Source organism: Myiozetetes cayanensis, unplaced genomic scaffold, assembly GCF_022539395.1.
Source record: "Myiozetetes cayanensis isolate MyiCay16 unplaced genomic scaffold, myiCay2020 scf20-37, whole genome shotgun sequence".
Lineage (NCBI taxonomy): Eukaryota > Metazoa > Chordata > Aves > Passeriformes > Tyrannidae > Myiozetetes > Myiozetetes cayanensis.
In genome coordinates, this window is record NW_026087412.1 from 656,224 (window position 1) to 676,277 (window position 20,054).

The 20,054-nt window shown below is 51.4% G+C and overlaps 1 protein-coding gene across 11 annotated transcripts in view; it reads right to left on the reverse strand.

Annotated features, from left to right (window-relative positions):
* Positions 1-19,753, reverse strand: part of TNRC6A (trinucleotide repeat containing adaptor 6A) — a 57,263-nt gene extending 37,510 nt beyond the window's left edge. For 7 of the 11 annotated variants that reach the window (XM_050317925.1, XM_050317924.1, XM_050317919.1 and 4 more), the window contains exons 1-3: positions 5,015-5,166; positions 4,257-4,304; positions 2,106-2,141 (exon numbers count right to left, since the gene is read on the reverse strand). In XM_050317925.1, coding sequence (XP_050173882.1) covers positions 2,106-2,141; positions 4,257-4,304; positions 5,015-5,019 — 89 coding nt within the window. In that variant the 5' untranslated portion in view covers positions 5,020-5,166. Of the gene's footprint in view, positions 1-2,105; positions 2,142-4,256; positions 4,512-5,014; positions 5,167-19,730 lie in introns of those variants that run through there. The other 4 variants (XM_050317918.1, XM_050317914.1, XM_050317923.1 and 1 more) reach the window with 4 other exon arrangements.
* Positions 19,754-20,054: the final 301 nt, after the last annotated feature.

A 20,054-nucleotide genomic window follows, 5' to 3' on the forward strand; every position in this document is an offset into this window, starting at 1 on the left:
CACAGAGGAAAAGATGGTTACAAGAATTCTGAGTCACCATCCCTGGAGGGATTTAACAGCCATGTGGATGTGACACCTGGGGACATGGTGGCACTGGATTAACAGCTGAAGGCAAAACACAACTATGGATTTTTACCTTCTTCCCACATACTACATGGAGCAAACATACAAGGAAAAATTAGAAGCAACTGGACACAGAGGCTTTTGAAACCACTCTAAAAATTTCAGTGACAAACATAAAATAAATTTTGGGTGAAACAAATAAACAAATTAATGCTTTCCACTGTTTGCTCTTCTTCTAGTTATAAATTAACCTGCAGTGCTACAGGTGGAACACTGCCAGGTAACTACAGGTAAGCATCAGGAACTGAAAGGTCTTTAACAATTCCGCAAAGCACCACATGCTCAGCCTACAGCTGATCTTCTACACACATTTTCAAATACATTGCTGAGATTGAAAAGTTTTCTATATTTTGACATAAAAGTTCCCTAATCTTTAAATTTTTTGAAATTACACAATTACATACAACTGCCAATAAAAGTGATTTCTCAGGTTCTATAAAAACCAACAGCTTTTCTACTCACCAGAACTCTACAAGGATCAATTATAAAATGTGTATTTTCATTAAAGAGGGACCCTACAGTTCATTTATCCATGAGTCCCACAGAACAGCAAACTACACCAAGAAGAGTTCATGGAACAGACACCAGGACTTTGAAGTTAACAAAAAAACCCAGTAAATCCCACCAGTGCCTCAGATGGAAATGCTCTGGCACCTGAACCCACCCAGCATGTTCCTGGGAGCACAGAGAGCCTGAGGCAGTGAGAACAAAACAAACCCACTCATTTACAGACATGTATGTGTGTTAGTTCTTTCCAGCTATTAACAAAAAGGAGAGGTGCTGCCAAGCTAAAACCTGAAACAAATACTGCAATGAATAATTAATTAGTAAATGAGTATCAGCTAGTTTTTTTTTTGCTTTTAAATACCTCATTCTTTAAATTATCATCCTAAAAGTGAAGTGATGGAATTCTACCTACCATGTCTGCCACTACCAATTACCTGGAACACACTCATCTTTCCCATTTTCCCAATACAGATGCTGGCTCATCAGAACAATGTTCCCCACTACAAGCACTATAAATGCACCGTAATTCTGGAACATTTGTGTCAGTTTTGTCCTCATGTTTCATCTGAGATGTTCACTGCTACATAAGCAGACAAAAGACAGATCTGTTTCCCAAGAAGTTTATCATCCAACTCCACAAGACTCCAGCAGCAGCCATAAACAATCCCTATCTCCTGTAACAAATGAGGGACCGAAGAAGGCAGATTAAACTGCTCCTCCACAATCACACTGCTCATTCCACAGGAGGCTCTAAACAGAAGCACAACTCCAAACAACTGTTCAAAACCAGCACAACTCTGACCCACTCCCAGGCTGCTGCAGTGTTACTGCTGCAGAGGCAGCACTGCTCTGCACAGGGGTTTGTTCTAAGACCCAAAACACTACAGTAAATACAAGGTACCTTATGGGGACCACCTGACAAATGACCTGGAAAAATGTCTGTGGAGGAGAAAGGGGTGTGTAATTTTGCAAAGGTGACTCTACAGGTCTTGAAAAGCACAAATAGAATGGTTTTTTTTCTGCAATAAACTCTTCCCATTTCACAGTAGACATCATTCCATCAGAAGTTTCTCAGGGAAAAGACTCACATCCCCCAAAACCCAACAGAAAACCAACTGCTTTAATGTCAACAGGAACTACTGCATTTCTGCATTTCTCTATGCCTCTATCATTGAGCCAGCTCTTTTCTACCCCTGCAGCAAACAAGGAACATATCACAGCAATATGGTAGTTACTGTAACACAAAGCTGTAAAAATCAGTTGTACAGCAGTAAGTTAGACTACAAGGATGAAATCTAGGTGAGAAGTTTGCTCTCCCAAAACATGGTCAGTCTGCAACCAATGCAGATGGAATGTGGAGCAGAAATCACAGGTGAATGGAAGCCATGGAGACTCTTCCCTATGGTTTGCATGCTTGTGAAACAAGAGACAAACCCCTGGGTTTGGGAAAATGTAAACGTATTTCAGATATTTACCTTCTCTCAGTTCCACATAAATGAGGCAGGAAAGCCCTGTTTACCAAACAGAATTGAAAGGTTATTGCTTAAATCAGAAGAACTAAGTGTTGATTTTTAGTAGTCCTGATTTTAACCAAATTTAACTCTTAGATGTGCCCAGTTAACACCGGATAGCTCTTGTTCTGGCCAAACAGGTGACATTTGACTCGTAACATTAACAGTGTGCAATGCCCTTATCTGAATCACTGTCACTGGCTCGTTTTTGAGAGTAGGAATATTTGTGCACCACTAGGCATGTATGAATTCTAGACAGAACTCAGACCAAATGAGGATTCTTTTCCAAAAGGCCAAGCAAGCCAAACGTAATCCTGAGTGTAAAACAGGAATCACTCCAATAAGCAAGCTGTACTAAAATCTGTAATACTTAATCCTGTCACAAACCTACAGTCTAGGCAAATATTCCCAGTAAGATAAAAAATATTTGCTACCCATTAATTCATAAGCATAAACTCCAGAAGTGACTTCAGAATACACACAAAGCAAATGTCCCATGGTGTTCAGAGTCTACATCCACACTGTGAAATCTGAGATTAACATAAACTATAGCACAGGGCTATGTACCTTCCCAGGAAAGAATATCAGCTCTTTTACGGCTTGACTAGGTCACTGCAAATTTAATAAGACTGTAAATAATGAGACTGGAGGAAGAACGAGGGCTATTTGCTGAGTTCCACCCCAGTAAAACAATTAACCAGGCCTGTCCAGCGCAGGCACACCACGGTTTATCAGCTGTGTGCTCACACAGCCAGGGCTCCCTGGCTAAACATAAACCAGCTGGGGCATCAATGTGAACTTCAAACCCGTTCTGAATCTTTTCAATGAATAAAACATACCCCTCTGTGTCAGAGAGACACAGGGACCCGTTCCATAGCACGATTTACTCTCCAAGCACTGAATTTTGGCACGTCTATAGTTTTCTTTCACTTCTTGTCACTCATGGCCTCGCCTGCAGTGTGACAAAATCTCTGCTAAGGTCATAAAAATGTGCAGATCTACTGACTTACTGAGACTGGCACCAAATACTGCTCTGAACTTAGCACTCTGTCACTCTAAACAACACAGTTCTGAAATCACTTCTGTCATCGAGAAAACACCGAGTGCTTTCACAGAACCCTGACGGGTTAACAGCAATGTGCCGAAGGTATCTTAAAGATTCCATGTGTTCAAATTACTCCACGTATTTATTTCAACAACAACATGGGAAAAATTATTCATGCTTAAGTGTATTACCAAAAGAATCCTGACAGCAGGGGAAAGCAAAGCAGTTTTCACAGTGCGATCATAACTCGGCCTGGAAGTGGGAGACTGCTCAGGCAGGGGAAAGGAGAAAAGCAAGGTACCAAACCTGGGATTCCATCAGCTATATTCAGGGTTTGGGCACATTGGGAAATCCCTTTAACAATTAGCAAAAGGTCCTTTAAGGTCTAACTGAAAAAGAACCCAAAAAGGAAGCAGGACAAAAGTTGAAATCAAAGAACGTAAAAAACAGAGCAGAGATCTGTGGGAAAGTCACGGGACTAAAAGCCAACGGTGCAGAAGAAACAACTACTTAAATACAAAAATGATGTGTGATGGCACAGAATCCTTAATTCAGCATGACTGAATTCCTGCCCATTCTACAAAGTTATCATTCTAAAAACTACCTGCTAAGGGGAAATTCACCAACTAACTCTTCATGGTAAGAGGCAAAGACCCAACAGTTCTGTGGCAACAATACAGTTTATTCCAGTTCTTGCCACAACTGTTTCTTGCCTCCCAACAATATTTGCCTGAAGTGTACAGAAAAAAAAAAATCATCCTTTATTTTTTAGTTATTTTTAGGTAGTACAACCTAGAGCAAAAAAGTTACTTTTCTCTTCAAAAACATCCCCCACTAAAGACACTCTATTATACACCTGACGCTGTTATGTGAAAAAAAGAACTCTGCTAAAAACGTGTTTAGTCTGCAGAATTAACTAAACTTGCACAGATTTCTCTATGCAATTCAGGGGTTTTTTTATCTTTACAATTAACAAGAGATTAAAGCTCCTGATAAAGCCCACAACTATTTCTAGCCCAAGGCCAACTCTCCATCTAAAATGTGGGAGGGAATTTAAATGAGCCTTTTACCTGCTTAGTTTTCTTTCGACTTCTTTGGTAGCTTTAGCTTCCAATTCTCTGGAAGAAAAAGCGGTGTTGGTTTCCATGTCAACAGCAATGCATCACGAAAATAAAAGTGGTGCAGGGTCAGGATGTACAGGGAGCTCCAGGTGGGGTTGGTCAGGAGGGAGCAGGGAGAACATGGATAACCCAGAGATGGGATGCAGCGGTGTGTGCCCCAGGGATGGCAAGGGGAGCAGGCAGAGCCTGTCCCTGCCGCCCTGTGTGCCCCCTGAGCCAACACGCACCCCTGAGCCCAACATGTACCCCTGAGCCCAACATGTACCCCTGTGCCCAGCACCCATCCCTGTGCCCAGCACCCATCCCTGCGCGTCCTACCTGCGCCCCAACACCCAGCCCTCCCCCGTCCTACCTGCGCTTCACCCTTTCGAGGAGTTTAAGGAAAACAATTCTGCTGCATCACCTCAGCCCGCGGATGCGGTTCCAGCGCAGCCCCGGGACCCTCCATGCCCCGCCGGCGGCCCCCGAGCGCTGCCGGCCCCGCAGGAGCGAACCGGGAGCCGGGGAGGGCAGAGCTCAGCCCGGGGCGGGGGAGTGGGGGGCGAACACCGCTCCGGGCGGGCGCCCCGCCCCCCCCCGGGGCAGCCCCTCCGCCGGCCCCGCCACCCGGCCAGGGCCACCCCGACCCCTCCGGCCGCCCGGGGCTCCGCCGCCGCCCGGCCCTTCCCCCGCCCGCCCGGCGCGGCGCCGCCCGCGCCCCCCGCTACCTCATGTATGTAAAGTGCTCGGAGTCCGTCCCGGAGGCGGCGGCGCGGGCCCGGCGCGGCCGGCGGCTCTATGCGGGCTGAGCCCGGCGCTGCGGAGCGGGAGGGCCCGGCAGCTGCAGCCGCAGCTCCGCCGCCATTTCCTGCCGCCACCGCCCGCCCGCCCCGCGCGCAGGAAGCGAACCCGCCCCGGCCGCGCTTCCGGGGCGCCCCGACATGGCGCGACATGGCGCGGGCCGGGCGATGAGGGAGGGGGGGCACCCCGACATGGCGCGGACCGGGCGATGAGGGAAAGGGGGGCGCCCCGACATGGCGCGACATGGCGCGGGCCGGGCGATGAGGGAGAGGGGGGCACCCCGACATGGCGCGACATGGCGCGGGCCGGGCGATGAGGGAGGGGGGGGCACCCCGACATGGCGCGACATGGCGCGGGCCGGGCGATGAGGGAGGGGGGGGCACCCCGACATGGCGCGACATGGCAGGGACCGACCCGGGCGATGAGGGAGAGGGGGGCGCCCCGACATGGGGCCGATGAGGGCCCCGGTTGGGTCAGAATCATCGCGTTACCACATCACATGGCTTCACCTAAAGCCGTGTCGGGGGAGTTGAGACGGGTGTCAGGAGAAGGTTCTTCCCCCAGAGGGTGGTTGGCACTGAACAGGCTCCCCAGGGCAGTGGCCGCGGCCCCAAGGCCGTCAGAGCTCCAGGAATGTTTGGACAATGCTCTCAGGGACAGGGTGGGACTCTTGGTGTGTCCTGGGCAGGGCCAGGGGTTGGATCGATGATCCTTGTGAATCCCTTCCAGATGAGGATATTCTGTGATTCTGTGGTCAGGGTTGGGAGAGACTTTAAAACCATCCAGTTAGACTGTCGAGCCAGCACCACGATGTGAGCCCACATCACCCATCCAGAGGCCTCCCAAACACCTCCAGGGAAGGTGACTCCGCCACCTCACTGGGCAGCCCCTTCCAATGCCTGACCACCCAGACAGTGAAAAAATATTTTCTGATGCCTACTCTGAATCTCTCCAGTCTCAGCTTGAGGCTGTTTGCTCTGGTCCTCTCACTGCAGGCACGGCAGGGCCCCACCTCACTGCACCATCCTGTCAGGGAGCCATCAGGAGCAGAGAGGTCCCTGTACCGATGTGTTCCCTGTACCGATGTGTTCCCTGTACCGATGTGTTCCCTGTACCGATGCGTTCCCTCGCTGTCCCAGGCGTGCACACGGAATTTGGGTGCTGTCTTGTCAAACACCCTCAGCATAACACAGTCGTTCCACAAGCAATACAGGACAAGACATGGATGGACTTAACATCCATTTCCACACATTTTCCATGTGTTGGGCAGATCTCCCAGGGCACTGCTGGTGTGCTTGGCTCTGCACCGAGCTTGGGGTGCCAATAACTGACAGGCAAAAGGGGTGAATGTGTAAATAAGCACCACAGACCTTTCTCTTACCCTTTTACTGACTCTATTGGATTGAGGGAGGGAATAGAAAAGTCCCCAGCACCGGCAAACCTGGTAAAAGATTGATGAAAGCGAACCCAGGGCTTATTCCAAAACACAGAGAGATACTGTAACTTCAAATACAGAAAATGAAGAGTGAGGAGTATATGAGCCACACTGTTACTGGACTTGGCTTCAGTAACAATATCCCAGAAATTAGAAAAATCAAGCCAGTCAAAGGATTGAACAGGATAAGGGATCAGAACAGAGCAGTAATGTTAGGAACAAGTGAAACTGAAAGCAAAGACCCAGTGAAAAGTTTTCCATCTGACAGGCACTCCCCATCCAAGGTTATGTTGGGGTAGGGAACTTCCTGCTCTCTCTTTGCATCCAGCTGCACATTGTCACCAGCATTTACCAGCCTAGCATCTTGTCAACGCTAGTGAAAAAATGAATGCTATTGGATTCTCCTGTGACATGAACGGATGCCCTGGGCATATGAGCAATTGTCCCTGGAAATCTGCTGCAGTATCCACTGTCTCTCTGCCTGCATGAATGGAGTACAGTGTTTTTCAGCTGAAGAAGATCATACATTAATAAAGATGAGGTTTATGGCAATGCAGAGTAGCCAGGGAGGGTATTTTTGACCATAGAGGCTCAGTAATGCAGAGTGCATCGCTGTGAGCTGAACATGCGCAGGCATAAAGTGATCGGACTTAAAGGGTACTGACAGTTTGAAACTGGTTTGAATTCATTTGGTCGTGTTTATTTTCCTTCATATGAAAAAGTTTGGACTGTCATGTAATTGTGTGTAACTGAAAGCCATTATTTCCTGAAGTCTGACTCAGCTCTCTCTCTCTGTTCCATTCACAGCAGCCCTGTTTCATCTCTCTTTGGAGGTGCTACACGTGGTGTAGGAGGGCTGCTGTTAAGTCTGTCCTCAGTTGGGAAGGCTGATGAATGCATTATGTACTCCTGTTATGTCAGTTTGTTAACTGTATTATGCCACTGTCAATAAAATTCATAGTCAAGGTCTGCAGCTTTCCTTATTATTTTAGATTGTTCTCTAATTTTATTTATGCACATGCTCCTAGCAACTAGACTGCTGCAGTAGTGACTTCCATTCTGTGCTGTAAATGCTGCAGCTGGTTACACACTGTCAGCAAATCACTGTATATATAACCGGTGTATATATATTTATAACCAGTGTGTAAGTGTAAATGTCAGCTGCTGGAACAAACCCTCAATTACCTACCCCATCATCTTCTTTCATCAGCGTCATGTTCTTACCTCTTTCACCCTCACAGGTAACACTTCACTCAGCTGAGTTCTGACACATATGAAACTGGCTGGTGAATTCCTGGATACACTAGGGAAATTAATGAATCCTCATATAGGAAGAACATTTTCTCCTGGAAGAACTGGAAGGTTGAGCTTCACCCATGCAAAAGCCTGTTAGTCAAAGCAGTGGTACAAGGTCAAGGCAGCTGGCTGGAAGCAGCTCTCTGATGTTCACCACTCACTCCTGGTTTTAGCCTTATTATGCACTGAGCCTAAGGTTGTTTGGGAGCTGAGGTTCTGGGTGACCTTCTCTCCTGCTTACTACAGTTATTCAGTTCATTCTCTGTCCTTTGGTGTTCACTGAAGCTGGGACCTCTGGACTTCTTTGCTAAGGCCTCAGTTCCTGATTCTGCCAGCAAAGGGAGCGCAAAGCGACACCTCTGTGCTTGAAAAGACATATGTAACCACCTGGCTTGGCAGCTGCTTTCAGCCTAAGGGTTGGTAAGTCCTTAACCCTCATGGGATCATTGTTCCCAGGAACCACCATGTTCCCGAGCAGGAAGGAGAGCTCAGGGCAGTGTGTGAAGGGAGGAACCTCCAGCAATGTTTCCTCCTCACCCTGCCACTGCTTTCCTTCTCTGTTGTGTCTTTGAATGGCTCCACAGCACTGTGGTCATAGTTACATCAGAAATTAGAAATAATGGAAACAACTCTTCAAGGGCAAACACGCCGCCCATGTTCAGGCAGCTGCCAGGGATGGATCTGTGCAGTTACACTTTCACCACTCAGCAAACATGCCCTCCTGGGCAGTGATCCCCAAACAGCCTCTCCCTGCGACAGCAGCCACCACCTGCACCCTGCCAGCCTGGCACACACGTGGGTCCTCCCATCATCACATTCCCGTTCACTTTTTAATTAGGATTTTCGTGGCATCAGAGCAAGAGAACAAACTGCAGGAGGCAGAGAAATGCACTGGCAGAAAACAGTTAAAGGGGAGCTGGCGCCATTTCAGGATTCCCATCCCCTCCACCCTTCAGCTACAGTTTGCTGTCAAGGCTTCCGTGGAGTGGGGAAGCCGACATGTTAGAAAATACTATCTGCTTCATGTTAGAAAATACTGTCTGCTTCATGTCTGGGGAAAACAGAGCTGGGGGCTGCGCCGGGAGAGGCGCAGGCCTGGGTACATGAGAACTTGCCATCAGTAACTCTCAGCTGCTTGTTCCATGCAGCCCCATTACACAGGGTGAAGCCGCTGTCATGGGCAAAACAGATTGTTTTCAAAATTGCTCTTGACTTAAATAATCTGAATGAGCTGATTTGACAGACAAGGGAAAGCAGTCTCCTTGTCAACACGGCAACTCTCTGTGTTCCTCTGTGAGGAGGCTCCTTCCCTTTTCATTGTAGAGGCTTTATTTACAGGATTTAAAAACGGCCCCGGTGACAATAAGAGGCGGCGATATAAAGGTACTGAATAGGCAGCACTTACTGCTAGAAACAATCCCTGCCCTGGTGCCTGTCAGTGCAGCGAGCCAGGCTGTGTATGTTAGTGAGGGACATTTGGGACCCTGAGGATCCTTAATTAGGACGAAAACCCACAAATGACAAAGCTGGAAGTTGGTAACAGAAAGCTTTGGGCTTGTCCTCAGAGCACCCCTGAAAGCAGCTGGAAACAGCCCTGGAAAGCAGCTGGAAAAAGCCTTGGAAAGCAGTGAACATCATCCTGTGCTGAGGCTGGGGTTAAACAGTCGGTTCTGTTTCACGGGCTGCAGCAGCAAACAGCCATCAGCTCTGTGCTGGGGAGAACATTCCCTGCCTTGCCTCTGGGCTCCAGCACCTTGGCAGCACTATCACCGTTACACAGAGCAATCAGAGCAGGGCAGAGCAAGGCACTTGGGGTTATTAAATGAGGATTTAATCCTATCCTTTAAGTCAGAAAAAAAATTATCAAAGATAAAGGATTTCCCTGTTTGTGTTTTTTTTTTTTTTTTTTCCCTGTTTTAAAGCCAGTCCAACTTGTGTTCCCCGATCTGCATTTGGGAAGGCTGCCAACTGCAAAATGGAATTGCTGAGCCTGGATTTCACTCTGCATCCAGCCAATTACACCAGCCTCACATCCCTGCACTCAGAAGTGGTGCAGTGTAAGAGATGCTCCCAATCTTTATTGATTTACCAGGGCTGCACTGCACTTCCAAAGGAATCACACCGGTGGGCTCCCTGTGGTTCTTCCCAGCTCCCACACTCCATACTTCCCAGGCATTAGCGAATATGGCCCTGTCCCAGGTTGGACTTGGTTCCCAGCCAAGTGCCTGGACCACAGGAAAAAAACCTTCCCCCTCATGGAGGCTGGTGGAGGAATGTCCCCTGGCTCTGAAGGTCCCTCAAGATGCTGCTGCAGCAGCAGGTCCAGCCACCCTGGGCATCACCTGCCTTATGGGCGGCTCAGCCAGATCTGCCCACACAGAATCTGACAGGTCCACGCGTGCTGACCTCTCTTCCACAGCTGTGGCTCTTTTCTAGCTCGTTTCTAGGTTTCTGCTAAACAAAAAGACAACTCCAAAAAATAGCAGAGCACTCTTTGGAGAGCCCACAGAGTCACAAACCACTGTCCTTCACTGCCAGCAAGAAGATGTGGATGATGTGAGGAGGGAAAAGTGCTTCCCTTCCTGCTTCTGCCCTCCAGTCCCAATAATTTGCTGTGGCCTCATGCAGTCACTGAGGCTTCCCCTCCCTTCAGCCCACCAGCTGCACCCATGGCAGAGCTCACCCTTCCTCCAGGGTTAATCCCAGGTGGTGAATTGGTGAGAGACACGAGCTACACCTCCAGAGAAATGCCAGTGCCCTGGGAGAGGGACGGGAGCAGCCAGAGCACCGGAGTGGACACAGGATCCTGCGCTGCCCCAGGGCTGCACACCCTGTATGTGTCTGCTCTGTCCTCCATCACATCCAGCAAGAGTGAGCCCCTTTCTAATCGATGCTCATCGACTGCCTCACTCACACCTGCCCTTTCTCAGCACAGCACCAGATTAACAGATTTCACCTGTTTCCTTTGCACTTCCCACTGACAATGGCACAAACAATTCCTACTCTGCTGCAGACCAGTTCTTTTTGTGCCAGCAGTACGCTCTGGTTTAGGTTTCAGAGAGCAATTCGTCTACTGAATTTCCTAATTAGGGAAAATAAAATGGGGCCAGGACACACTTTATTGAGCAACACCACAGACCACAGCATGAGCTCTGGCACTTGTTACCTCCCGGGACTGTCTCCAGGTGTGAGAGTGTCCTCACGCAAGGTCATGTCCATGCTCTGTGCCCCGGGGCAGCTCCACAGGGACTGGAGTGCCTGGAAACCAGGGTCCCCATAAACCTGCATCAGTACACCTGTGCACACACACACACATACTTCCACATCTATCTTTGCACATTTGAGCAGATGTGTAACATCATTCCATTTTCTAAGTCTTAAACTCCCCTGGAAGCAAGGACAGATACTGCAATTACTGGATCACACCCACTGGCAGGCTGGCTTCACCCTGGCACACCCCTGGCAGCCTGGAGCAGGCAACCCACAGGGGGAAGGGGCAGTGAGCTGGGGTAGGATCTTGGCTTTGGGCTCTGAGTTCACTCAAAGCATCTTTTTCCTCTGCCCAGGGCCTGGAATCTCAACTACTGGGCCCTGCAGTTCAGCAGATGTGGCTGTACCTGAGCCTCGAGGACAGGGCAGCATTGCAAATGGCACGTCTGACTATGAAAGGAAATGTCAGCTACGCTTGGGGAGTGGGAGGGAGGAGGAAAACGTCTCCCCCGCTTGCTCCTGCCTGTCCAACGTGAGGCCGCGGGCACAGCCCCATCCCGGTGCCCTCGGCGGGTGATGCGGTCGTGCTGAGCAACAGCACCTTGGCTGGGGGAAAGAGGAGAGCGAGGAAACACAGTGTTCTCACCCTGACTGAATCCCATGGATCTCTGAGCAGCTATTGCACCGATAAAACAAAGGCTGCTTTGAAATGGATGCCTGGCCTGGCCGGCTGCCAGCGCCGGGCGGGAGACAAAGGCTGGGAATACAAATGCAGCGCTGGAAGTGGTGAGCCAAGGATGCTCTGCGGCAGGGAGAGCGCGTCGCCATGGAGACACGGGGCCAAACCGGGCAGCAAAGGGCCTGCACTGGGATGGACTGGGAGCCACAGGAACCATGGGAGCCGCAGAGAGACCGGGGCACTGGTCACACCAGCGCCTCGCTGAACCCACGGAGAGCCTGGACCAGACTCTGTGTCTCACTGGGCCAGGGACCTGGCCTGACAAGTGGCATGAGTGGCATCTTTGAAGCAGACAGTGAAAATGTGTCAGGGATCCATGGAGGAATTCTCTTTCCCCCTCATTTCATCAATGCAAAAGCTGTTGAGGGGGGAGGCAGGAACTGGCCCATGCAGGAGGCACAAACCCCTGGGCTGGCTTGGGCAGCGACACAGACTGAGCGAACCACTCCATCCATACATCCAAGAGCTCTTGGATCATCTGCAGAAGATGTTACAATTGCTGTGCAGAATTGTGTCATGAATGGCTGGTGGTGATGAATGTGATTTGTGTGCCTGATAGTGGTGTAGGGTGATTTATCGTTCAGAAAGCAGGAACTGCTCCCGTGTCCTGTCCCAATGGCCAGCAGGTCTGTGTGGATGGCTCCTGTGTCCTGCCAGGAGTGGGCTGAGGCACTGGCCAGGCAGGGAACACATGGGGTTCCCCACTGAGGCCAACATCAGGCAGGGGCTAATGCCAGGGAAGCCTCGTGTGGTGTGGGGGGCACCAGGACCACCCCAAGTCACTGTTCCATGACAGGAGTCACCACCAAAGCACCCAAGACAGCAGCACCCCAGGCAGTGGGGTGAGCCTTGCACATCACCCCGAGCCCCTCAGGCAGGTCCTTGGGGAGGACCCTCCAACACTGGTACCTTGGAAGGGAATGGGAAAATCAATCCCATGTGCTTTCCATAAATCCTGAAGCCCTCATGGCTTCAGAGAGCAGGTGAGGGAGCAGGAAGCAAACCATCATTTTTTAAGGCATGGGAGGCATTTGGGTGGTGCCATGGTGAGGGCTGTGTAAACAGCCAGGAAGACAGATTAGACAGAACAGAGCTCACTGTCAGCACACGACAAATAATGAATGAAGGATAAGAATCCCAGGAGAGGCACTTTCCTAATAAATGACATTTTGATCTATAACTTTAACAACTTGTCCCAAGCCATCAAGTTCTGAATTAGGGAAAGGGAACCCGTAATCTGCTCCGTCAGTCCTGAACAGGGTCAGAGAGGCAGAAATACAGCTGTGAGGAAGGTGATGGGGACAATTTCTGTGCTCACAGATTGCCCGCCAGAATTCCTTCTCGGCTTTACCACTGATCAAATTCACCCGAGTTTTCTATTTTCAATGCTGAATGGCTAATGCTCCCTCCCCCGGCCCCACGCTCCGTCTGATCCTGCCCCGCGGGCTCTGCAGCCCAGGGAGGAACAGGAACAAAAGCCAGCGGAGTGTCTGCACAGCCAAGCCCTACTGAACTCCTCCTGGCTGGTTCACATCTTCAGGCAGGTGTTTTTCCATGTAAATTAAGTCCATGCTTCCTCTGCAAAGTGCTGGAGGTCCCCACTGATTCCAGGGGTTGGCTGTGACTGCGCTGGCTCTGACAGGGCCCTGACCCCACCAAATCAATTACCAAACACCCCCTCCCACCCTCTCAGTAGCAGCCTGTGATCGGACATCCCTGGGTCTCACTTGTTCTCAAGCAATCAAAACTTAATTTATCTTAATTAAAGCTAAAAAATTCAGTGGTCTTCGATTTCTCTCATTGCTTTGCAAGGGAAAAAAAAAAAGACTAGGAGGGTAAAGGGACAAGCAGGAGAGAAAGGGCTTTGAGACAATCACATGCTGGCCCTGTTGGCTTTTATTTCATATGTAGTGCTTTTCTTAAAAGAAATAATTATGTTTCAAAACCTCCTTTCCCTGTTCTGAGCGCTGCCTCTTTCCACATTAATGCTATTTGCATGCGCCATCTCCTCCCACCCTTCAATAATTCAAACCTTCATTTTTTATTCACTCAGTTGTCAGATTCATTTACATATCGTATCTCTATATTTAACACCAACTTTGCTCTCCTGGATTTTTTTAAAAGAGGAAGTAGATTTCCCTTCTAATTTAACCACGTCTGGGGTCTGGCTGGGCAGGGAACAGCCCTGGTACAGTGTGGGTTAGAGGGGTGCTGGTCTCTCCTTTGGCGGGTGCAGAAATGCTGGGGGGCTCAGCAGCCCCCGTGGCCAAACCCTCACCTCCATCAGCTCCACGGGGGCTCTGCTCAAAGCATGGCCTCCTCCCAGGTCCTCCTCTCCCCGTCCTCTTTTCCACATCCTCCTCCCACAGCCGTGGAGAGAACTGGGCCTCACCACCTCCCCATGCGAGTGGCAGTGGCAGACCCAGGATGAGCCCTCCCTGATGTTTCAGAGCAGGCTCTGCCTGCCAGCCACCCACCATGGCCCCAAGGGAGGCAATGGGGGCACAAACTCCCTCCTGCAGGACACCAGGGATCAGAGAACAAGCCTGTATGGCAGTGCCTGGCAGTGGGTGCCAGGGACCACCCGGGCCTGGCCAGGGGGCATCGTGAGCCCCTCAAAGGCATCCCTATGGTGCCAGGCTGAGCAAACATGTCAGAGTGTCTGCTCTGTCCTGTGGGTACAGTATCATGGGAGGGAAGGGCTACGAACATTCCACAGGCGTAGGCTTAAGGCCCATGGAAAATAAACAGTATTAAAGGCAATTTGCAGGAGAGAACATGAATGAGGAAGGGGTAAATCACAGCACCGGTCACTGAGGAGAGGCTCAGATCCCCCTCCCTCATTTTCCATATTACTGGAAAAAACAGGGAACCAATCTCAGACAAATGAGCCCTCTGGACCCAATTTTTCAAGTTAATGAGCTCCCCTTGCAGCTCTTCCCCAGCACAGAGACTCCCAGCACCTACCCTTTGCCACAGCCTCTGATGAGCAGAGCCACCTCATCCATCTCAATATCGGCCGACACTCGGCATTTGCACCTGTCCCTCGGCACCAAGGGGGGCACAGCCATGCCCTTGGACCCCGTCTGGGCAGCACCAGCAGGGTGGGCATGCTGAGAGCCTGGAACCTTGACTCTGCACTGAGGGACCTGCAGCAGCCCCAGGCAGAGCCACTGTGGTCCTCCCTAACCCAGGGACCACACTGTGTCTGCAGGGTGGTCTGCCGAGGATGCTGCAGGGCCTGGCACTGACTGGTTAAAAGCCCTGAGGGTTTGGTGGCAGCTGCCTCCCGGCTGACCCAGCATATTGCTGGCAAGCCTGGCACATTCCCTCCCAGTCTTCCAGCATCAACCTCCAGCTGAACTGGTGTTTGCCAGGTTCAAAATAACCTCTTGTTTCAGGAGAAAGTTGCTTTTCCTGCTCCCAAGGACCCACTTGCAGTCTTGATTGGGAGATTTCCAGTGGTCTTTAGTGAGTCATTGGAATTGTCCCTTGCCCTTGTCCTTTGCCAGGCTGTGGAAGGGGGATGGAGGGCTCAGGATGTGGCTCTGGCACTGCAGTGCTCCCTACTATTATGCTTAAATTAACAGGGAAGTTTTTGTAAATTGAAGAATAATTTTCTCTTGGGAATAGATCATTAAATTACAGAGTACTAATGAAAATTTACAGCATCTGGAGAGGGGGGTGGAGGGACAGGCAGAGGGAGCAGTTATTTGGTATTTTCCTTTTTTTTCCCTGGCCACAGCCAGGGGAGCGGCCAAGTCCAATCCCCTGAGCGCTGGAGCTGGGAGAGGAGACAGACACATCCACAGGGGCTGGAGGATGGGACCGAGAATCCCCGGGGAAAACGTGCAGTGAATCCCCTGAGCTCCTGAGAGAGGCAGTGGTGGGGGACAGGACCCCTCCATCATCCTGCACCGGCAGCTCCATCCTCCGGGAGCTCCATCCTCCGGGAGCTCCATCCTCCGGGAGCTCCATCCTCCGGGAGCTCCATCCTCCGGGAGCTCGGCTGTGGGCACTGGGGGGTTGGTTCCTTCCCCACGCCCCGTGCCGTGCCCATCACCCCTCCTCAGCCCTGGCTCGGTGGCGGCTGTGCCCATCGCCCTGGCAACGCTGGCTGAGCGATGCATCCGCCTGGATCAGGGAGCAGCAGCCGCACTTGCAGGCTGTATTTTTCCAGTCTAACTCAATTTCTTGGGAGTGACGAGGCTCACCAGCTCTGGAAGTGCAGAGGCAGGAGCTGCCTTTTGGGGAGGGGACACTGGAGAGCATTGTTTCTGGGGGGCTTGAAGTGAGAAAATGGAGATTTTTTTTATTGCTTTGATCATACATAATTTAAATATTCAAACTACTCTGGAATTCACTGAATTATACATGAATTGCACAGGCAGCATTTTTGTAACTCCTGAAAGGCATTAATGCTTTTCCTCTCCCTTCAAAACCTTGGATAACCTTAAATTTATTTATTTTAAAATTTTTAAAATTCTAAATTAGTCTTACCCCAAATCACTCACGCTGGGTAATTCCACCAAGTTAATGAGGGATTTGGTGATCTCCATTTGCAATGACATAACGTGTTTTGTAGCAGTGTTTGAGTCAGCATGGCAGGGTGAGAGCTCCTCTGAACTCCCTCGCATTGGGAGCTCCAACCCTGAGCACAGCAGCCACCACAGATCCCTCCTGCCCTGGCTCCCTGGCACCCTGCCTTGGGTTAGCTTGGGATACAAGGCTGAGGGAGCTGGAGGCACCCTGGGCCAAGGGAGCACCTGGACATACCATCCCTCCCTCCTCATCCCATTTTCCATGGCCCTGCACAACAGGAGCATGGGATGTGCTGCTGCATCTGCCCCTCAACTGGCAGCTGTCAGCCAGCCCAGTGGCCAGATGTGGGAAGGGAAGGGGCACAGCCAGATGTTGCTAATCTAACCCTCCTCTCTGTCAGTTTGAAGCCATTTCCCCTTGTCCTGTCACTACAACAAGCAACTCTTTCCCTCGGGGCTAGGTTCTGAGTATGCTCCCCTCCCCGTTTCCATCACACCCGGTACAGAGCTCCCAAGCAGGGATGAAGCCAGGCAGTGCCTCTGTGTCACTCCAGATCCTCAGATTCCAGGGAGAACATTTCCCAGCCCTGGGAGGCTCTCTGGGGAGCGAGCGAGAGGCTGGAAGAGAAGCAGGACCCATGCAGCCCTGTCTGCAGCCTTTCCCAAGTTAGCTCATTCCTCATTATCCTTCCCTACCCTTTTAATTTCTCTCTAAGCTCAACCAGCTATTGCTGTTCAAACTGAAATAATTAATTGGAACAAAATTGCCACTGTAGGAGAAAAGAATGATTAAACCCATCCAGCGGACAATGGGGCAATCACAGCCTAAACAGCTAATTACAGGGATGCAGGATAATAACAGAGCCCTGGGCAAACTCTAGGGCTGGATGAGCCGGGAGGAGGGTCTGGACTTGACTTCGCTCCAGGTTTGGTGCCTGATTCCTGGAGTAAAGATACAAATGTAAGAATGAGAGATCATGAGGGAGGGAACACCCACACAGCTCTGCTGGGGTAACATGAGCAGAGGGAAGCCCGGACTCCCCGCTCAGCTCTGCGCCCGCCGTGCTCAGGAGTCACTCCGGGTGGGAGCCACCGTGGGAGATCAGCACCAACACTCCCACGGGAGGAGCACAGATAGCAGCAGGTTTAACTGAGTAAATTGTTAAAGCACATTGCACACGTGTGTGCACATGTGTGTCCATGTGCAGGTGGCGCTCTCAGAGATTCCTTTTTGGGAATAAGTGTCAGGAGGTCTGGATGGAGCAGAGCAGCCCAGCAAGTCCATGGCCATCACCAGGGCTTGTGCCCAAAGGATAGTGAGGAAAACCACTGGGATGTTTTCTTCTGCCTCTGCAGCAAAGGGGGATCTTGGTCCAGGAGACTTTGCTGCAGAGCAGCTGGACCAGTACTGGGGCAGGGAAACTGGAGGAAACATTGGACTGGGACCGACACATTTCAGCAAATAAACAGAGTTATGAAGGAAGGGAACAGGAACACCTGCAGCATTTCATGGGAGATGGGGTGCACACCTGAGCCCTGGCTGAGGGGACACACGAGCCATGTGTCCTTCCCCAAATCCCTGTGTTTTACAGCTCTGCATCGGGCCCAGCATCTTGGCTGCAGAGCGGGGTCACCTCCCCCCACCCATGGAAACCATGTCACTGGGTGACATGGCAACAGCAAGGTCAACATGTCACCTCACTGGCCCAAAGTGAATGCCACCAACCATCTCCAGGTGATCACAGCAGCAGGAATACCAAGGGACAATCCTTTTTTGGGAGGTGCTTTGCCCTGCCAGGCTCCCAGGGGAGGCCAGGGATCAGCCACGTCCTTCCTGCACCCTTTCCTGTTCTCCCTACTCACATTAAAACTCATTTAGCTCCCAGTCAGGAACCTGTGACTTCCCTTAATAAAGACATTTTTCATCTCCCCAGCCTCAATGGGAGTGAGTTCAAAGTGGTGTGAAATTGGAAGTGGTCACGGTGTGTGCGTGGTGGCACTTCCCCAGGTACTGACACAGGGGCTCCAGCTGCCTGGAGCACATCAATCCCTGCCAGCTCCACGTGACTTCAGTCATAGTTCATTTTCTGATGGAATTTTGACTGTGACTGGAGCTTCTAACAGGCATTTTCAGCAATGGGCTTGGCCCAGGGTAGAGGGTAAGTCCCAGGAACTAAATGTAGAATAAAGGAGGCTCCTCCCAGCTTATGGGTGAATTGCTGGGGCAGGACCATCCCAGGAAGGCTTCACTTCAGGATGAGCTCCCAGTGCCTTCCAGGCAGAGCTGAGGGAGGGGACAGGGGGATCATCTTCACCCTGAGCACTGCACTGCGCCCTGACAGGGGCAGGACATCCATCCCAACTCCGCACAGGACCCCTGGCCAGGGGAGGGCTCCTGGATCCCATGCCAAGGTGGAGACACTGAGTCCCCTCAGCCCCCTGAGCCCCCAGGTCCCCTCAGCACTGTGGGGAGCCTAAGCTTGACACACAGCCTGCCTGGGACTGCAGGAGAACGGGACTGCTGGGGATCCATAACCATGGCCTGGCAGGGATCACCCGCCTCGGGCAGAGAGCCAGCTGCAGCTATTGGTGTAATTAAATCAAGGTCAGGCACAGCCAGGGAGGCACAGCCAGGGAGGCACAGCTGACCCTCTGTGTGTCTGTGCTGCTCCTGCCTTTGAATGAAACATCCCTGTGCTGCCGCTCTGGCTCCCAGCCAGCCCCGGGCACAGCAGCCAGACTGCAGCCTCTGCCACACCCAGGTCCTCAATAGCTCAGTAGAAGCTTTGGGTTTCACCCCAAAGGACAAGAAGAGCACTCTGAAAGTGTCAGACACTTTAACAGATCAGGTATGTGCTTCCCTGTGCAGGCAGGTATCCCAGGGGACCACCCAGAGCAGCTTCTCCCTGATGTTGTTGGGTTTGACCCTGCATCCTGCCAGCACTGTACTCCATTTCCCAAACTACATGAGTTCCCCCACTTCCAGCGAGGCAGTCACACCCCACAGCACTGGGGTCACCAGCCTGGAGCTCCCTGACACCAACAGTTGCCCCTGGGCTGGGGTCTCACAGGACCCCCGTCACTGGAGCTGCAGTCCAGCCCCTCCATCTGCCTGAATGGCTCTTGGATGCTCTCAGAGGGGTTCTGAGGCACATGGAAGTCAGGACTCGCCCCCACCCCATGTCCTGTCCTTCCTGCTGCAGGGATAACTTGGTGTTGGCAAAAGAGCAGCTCAGGGTCTGGGAGCATCACTGGGAGTTCCCAGCAGCGGCTCACGGGTCTGTGTGACTGCCAGGCCTGCATGGCGTGTGAGACACAAACCTTCACAATCACACCCGTGATGAGAAGGGAGAACACGGCTGGAGTCAGCCCAATGTACATGCAAGCAAGGAGCAACCATTCCGGGAGAGCAGCTGCCTTACTGTTCCGAGTCCTCTGGCACCGGAGGGTGGGAGACCTCGGCTTGGCACTTAAAGGGCGTCGGTTCTTCTCTGACCTTTATGGAGACAAAAGACAGAGAAGGTTCAGCTCCACTGCAGTGCAGGAGCAGAGCTCTGAGGGTCAGGGTTGTGTCCTCACGGGAAGGCTGGCAGAGCTCAGCTCTGGTGGCAGTGCCACCTCTGCCAGGGTTTGGGGATGCTGAGCTGGGGACCACAGACTGCCCCGGTCCTGGTGCCAGCTGTGGCACTCTGGGGAGCCTACCTGGTCAGGGCTCCGCTGAGGTCAGGGCTGCCAGGGAGGCTGAA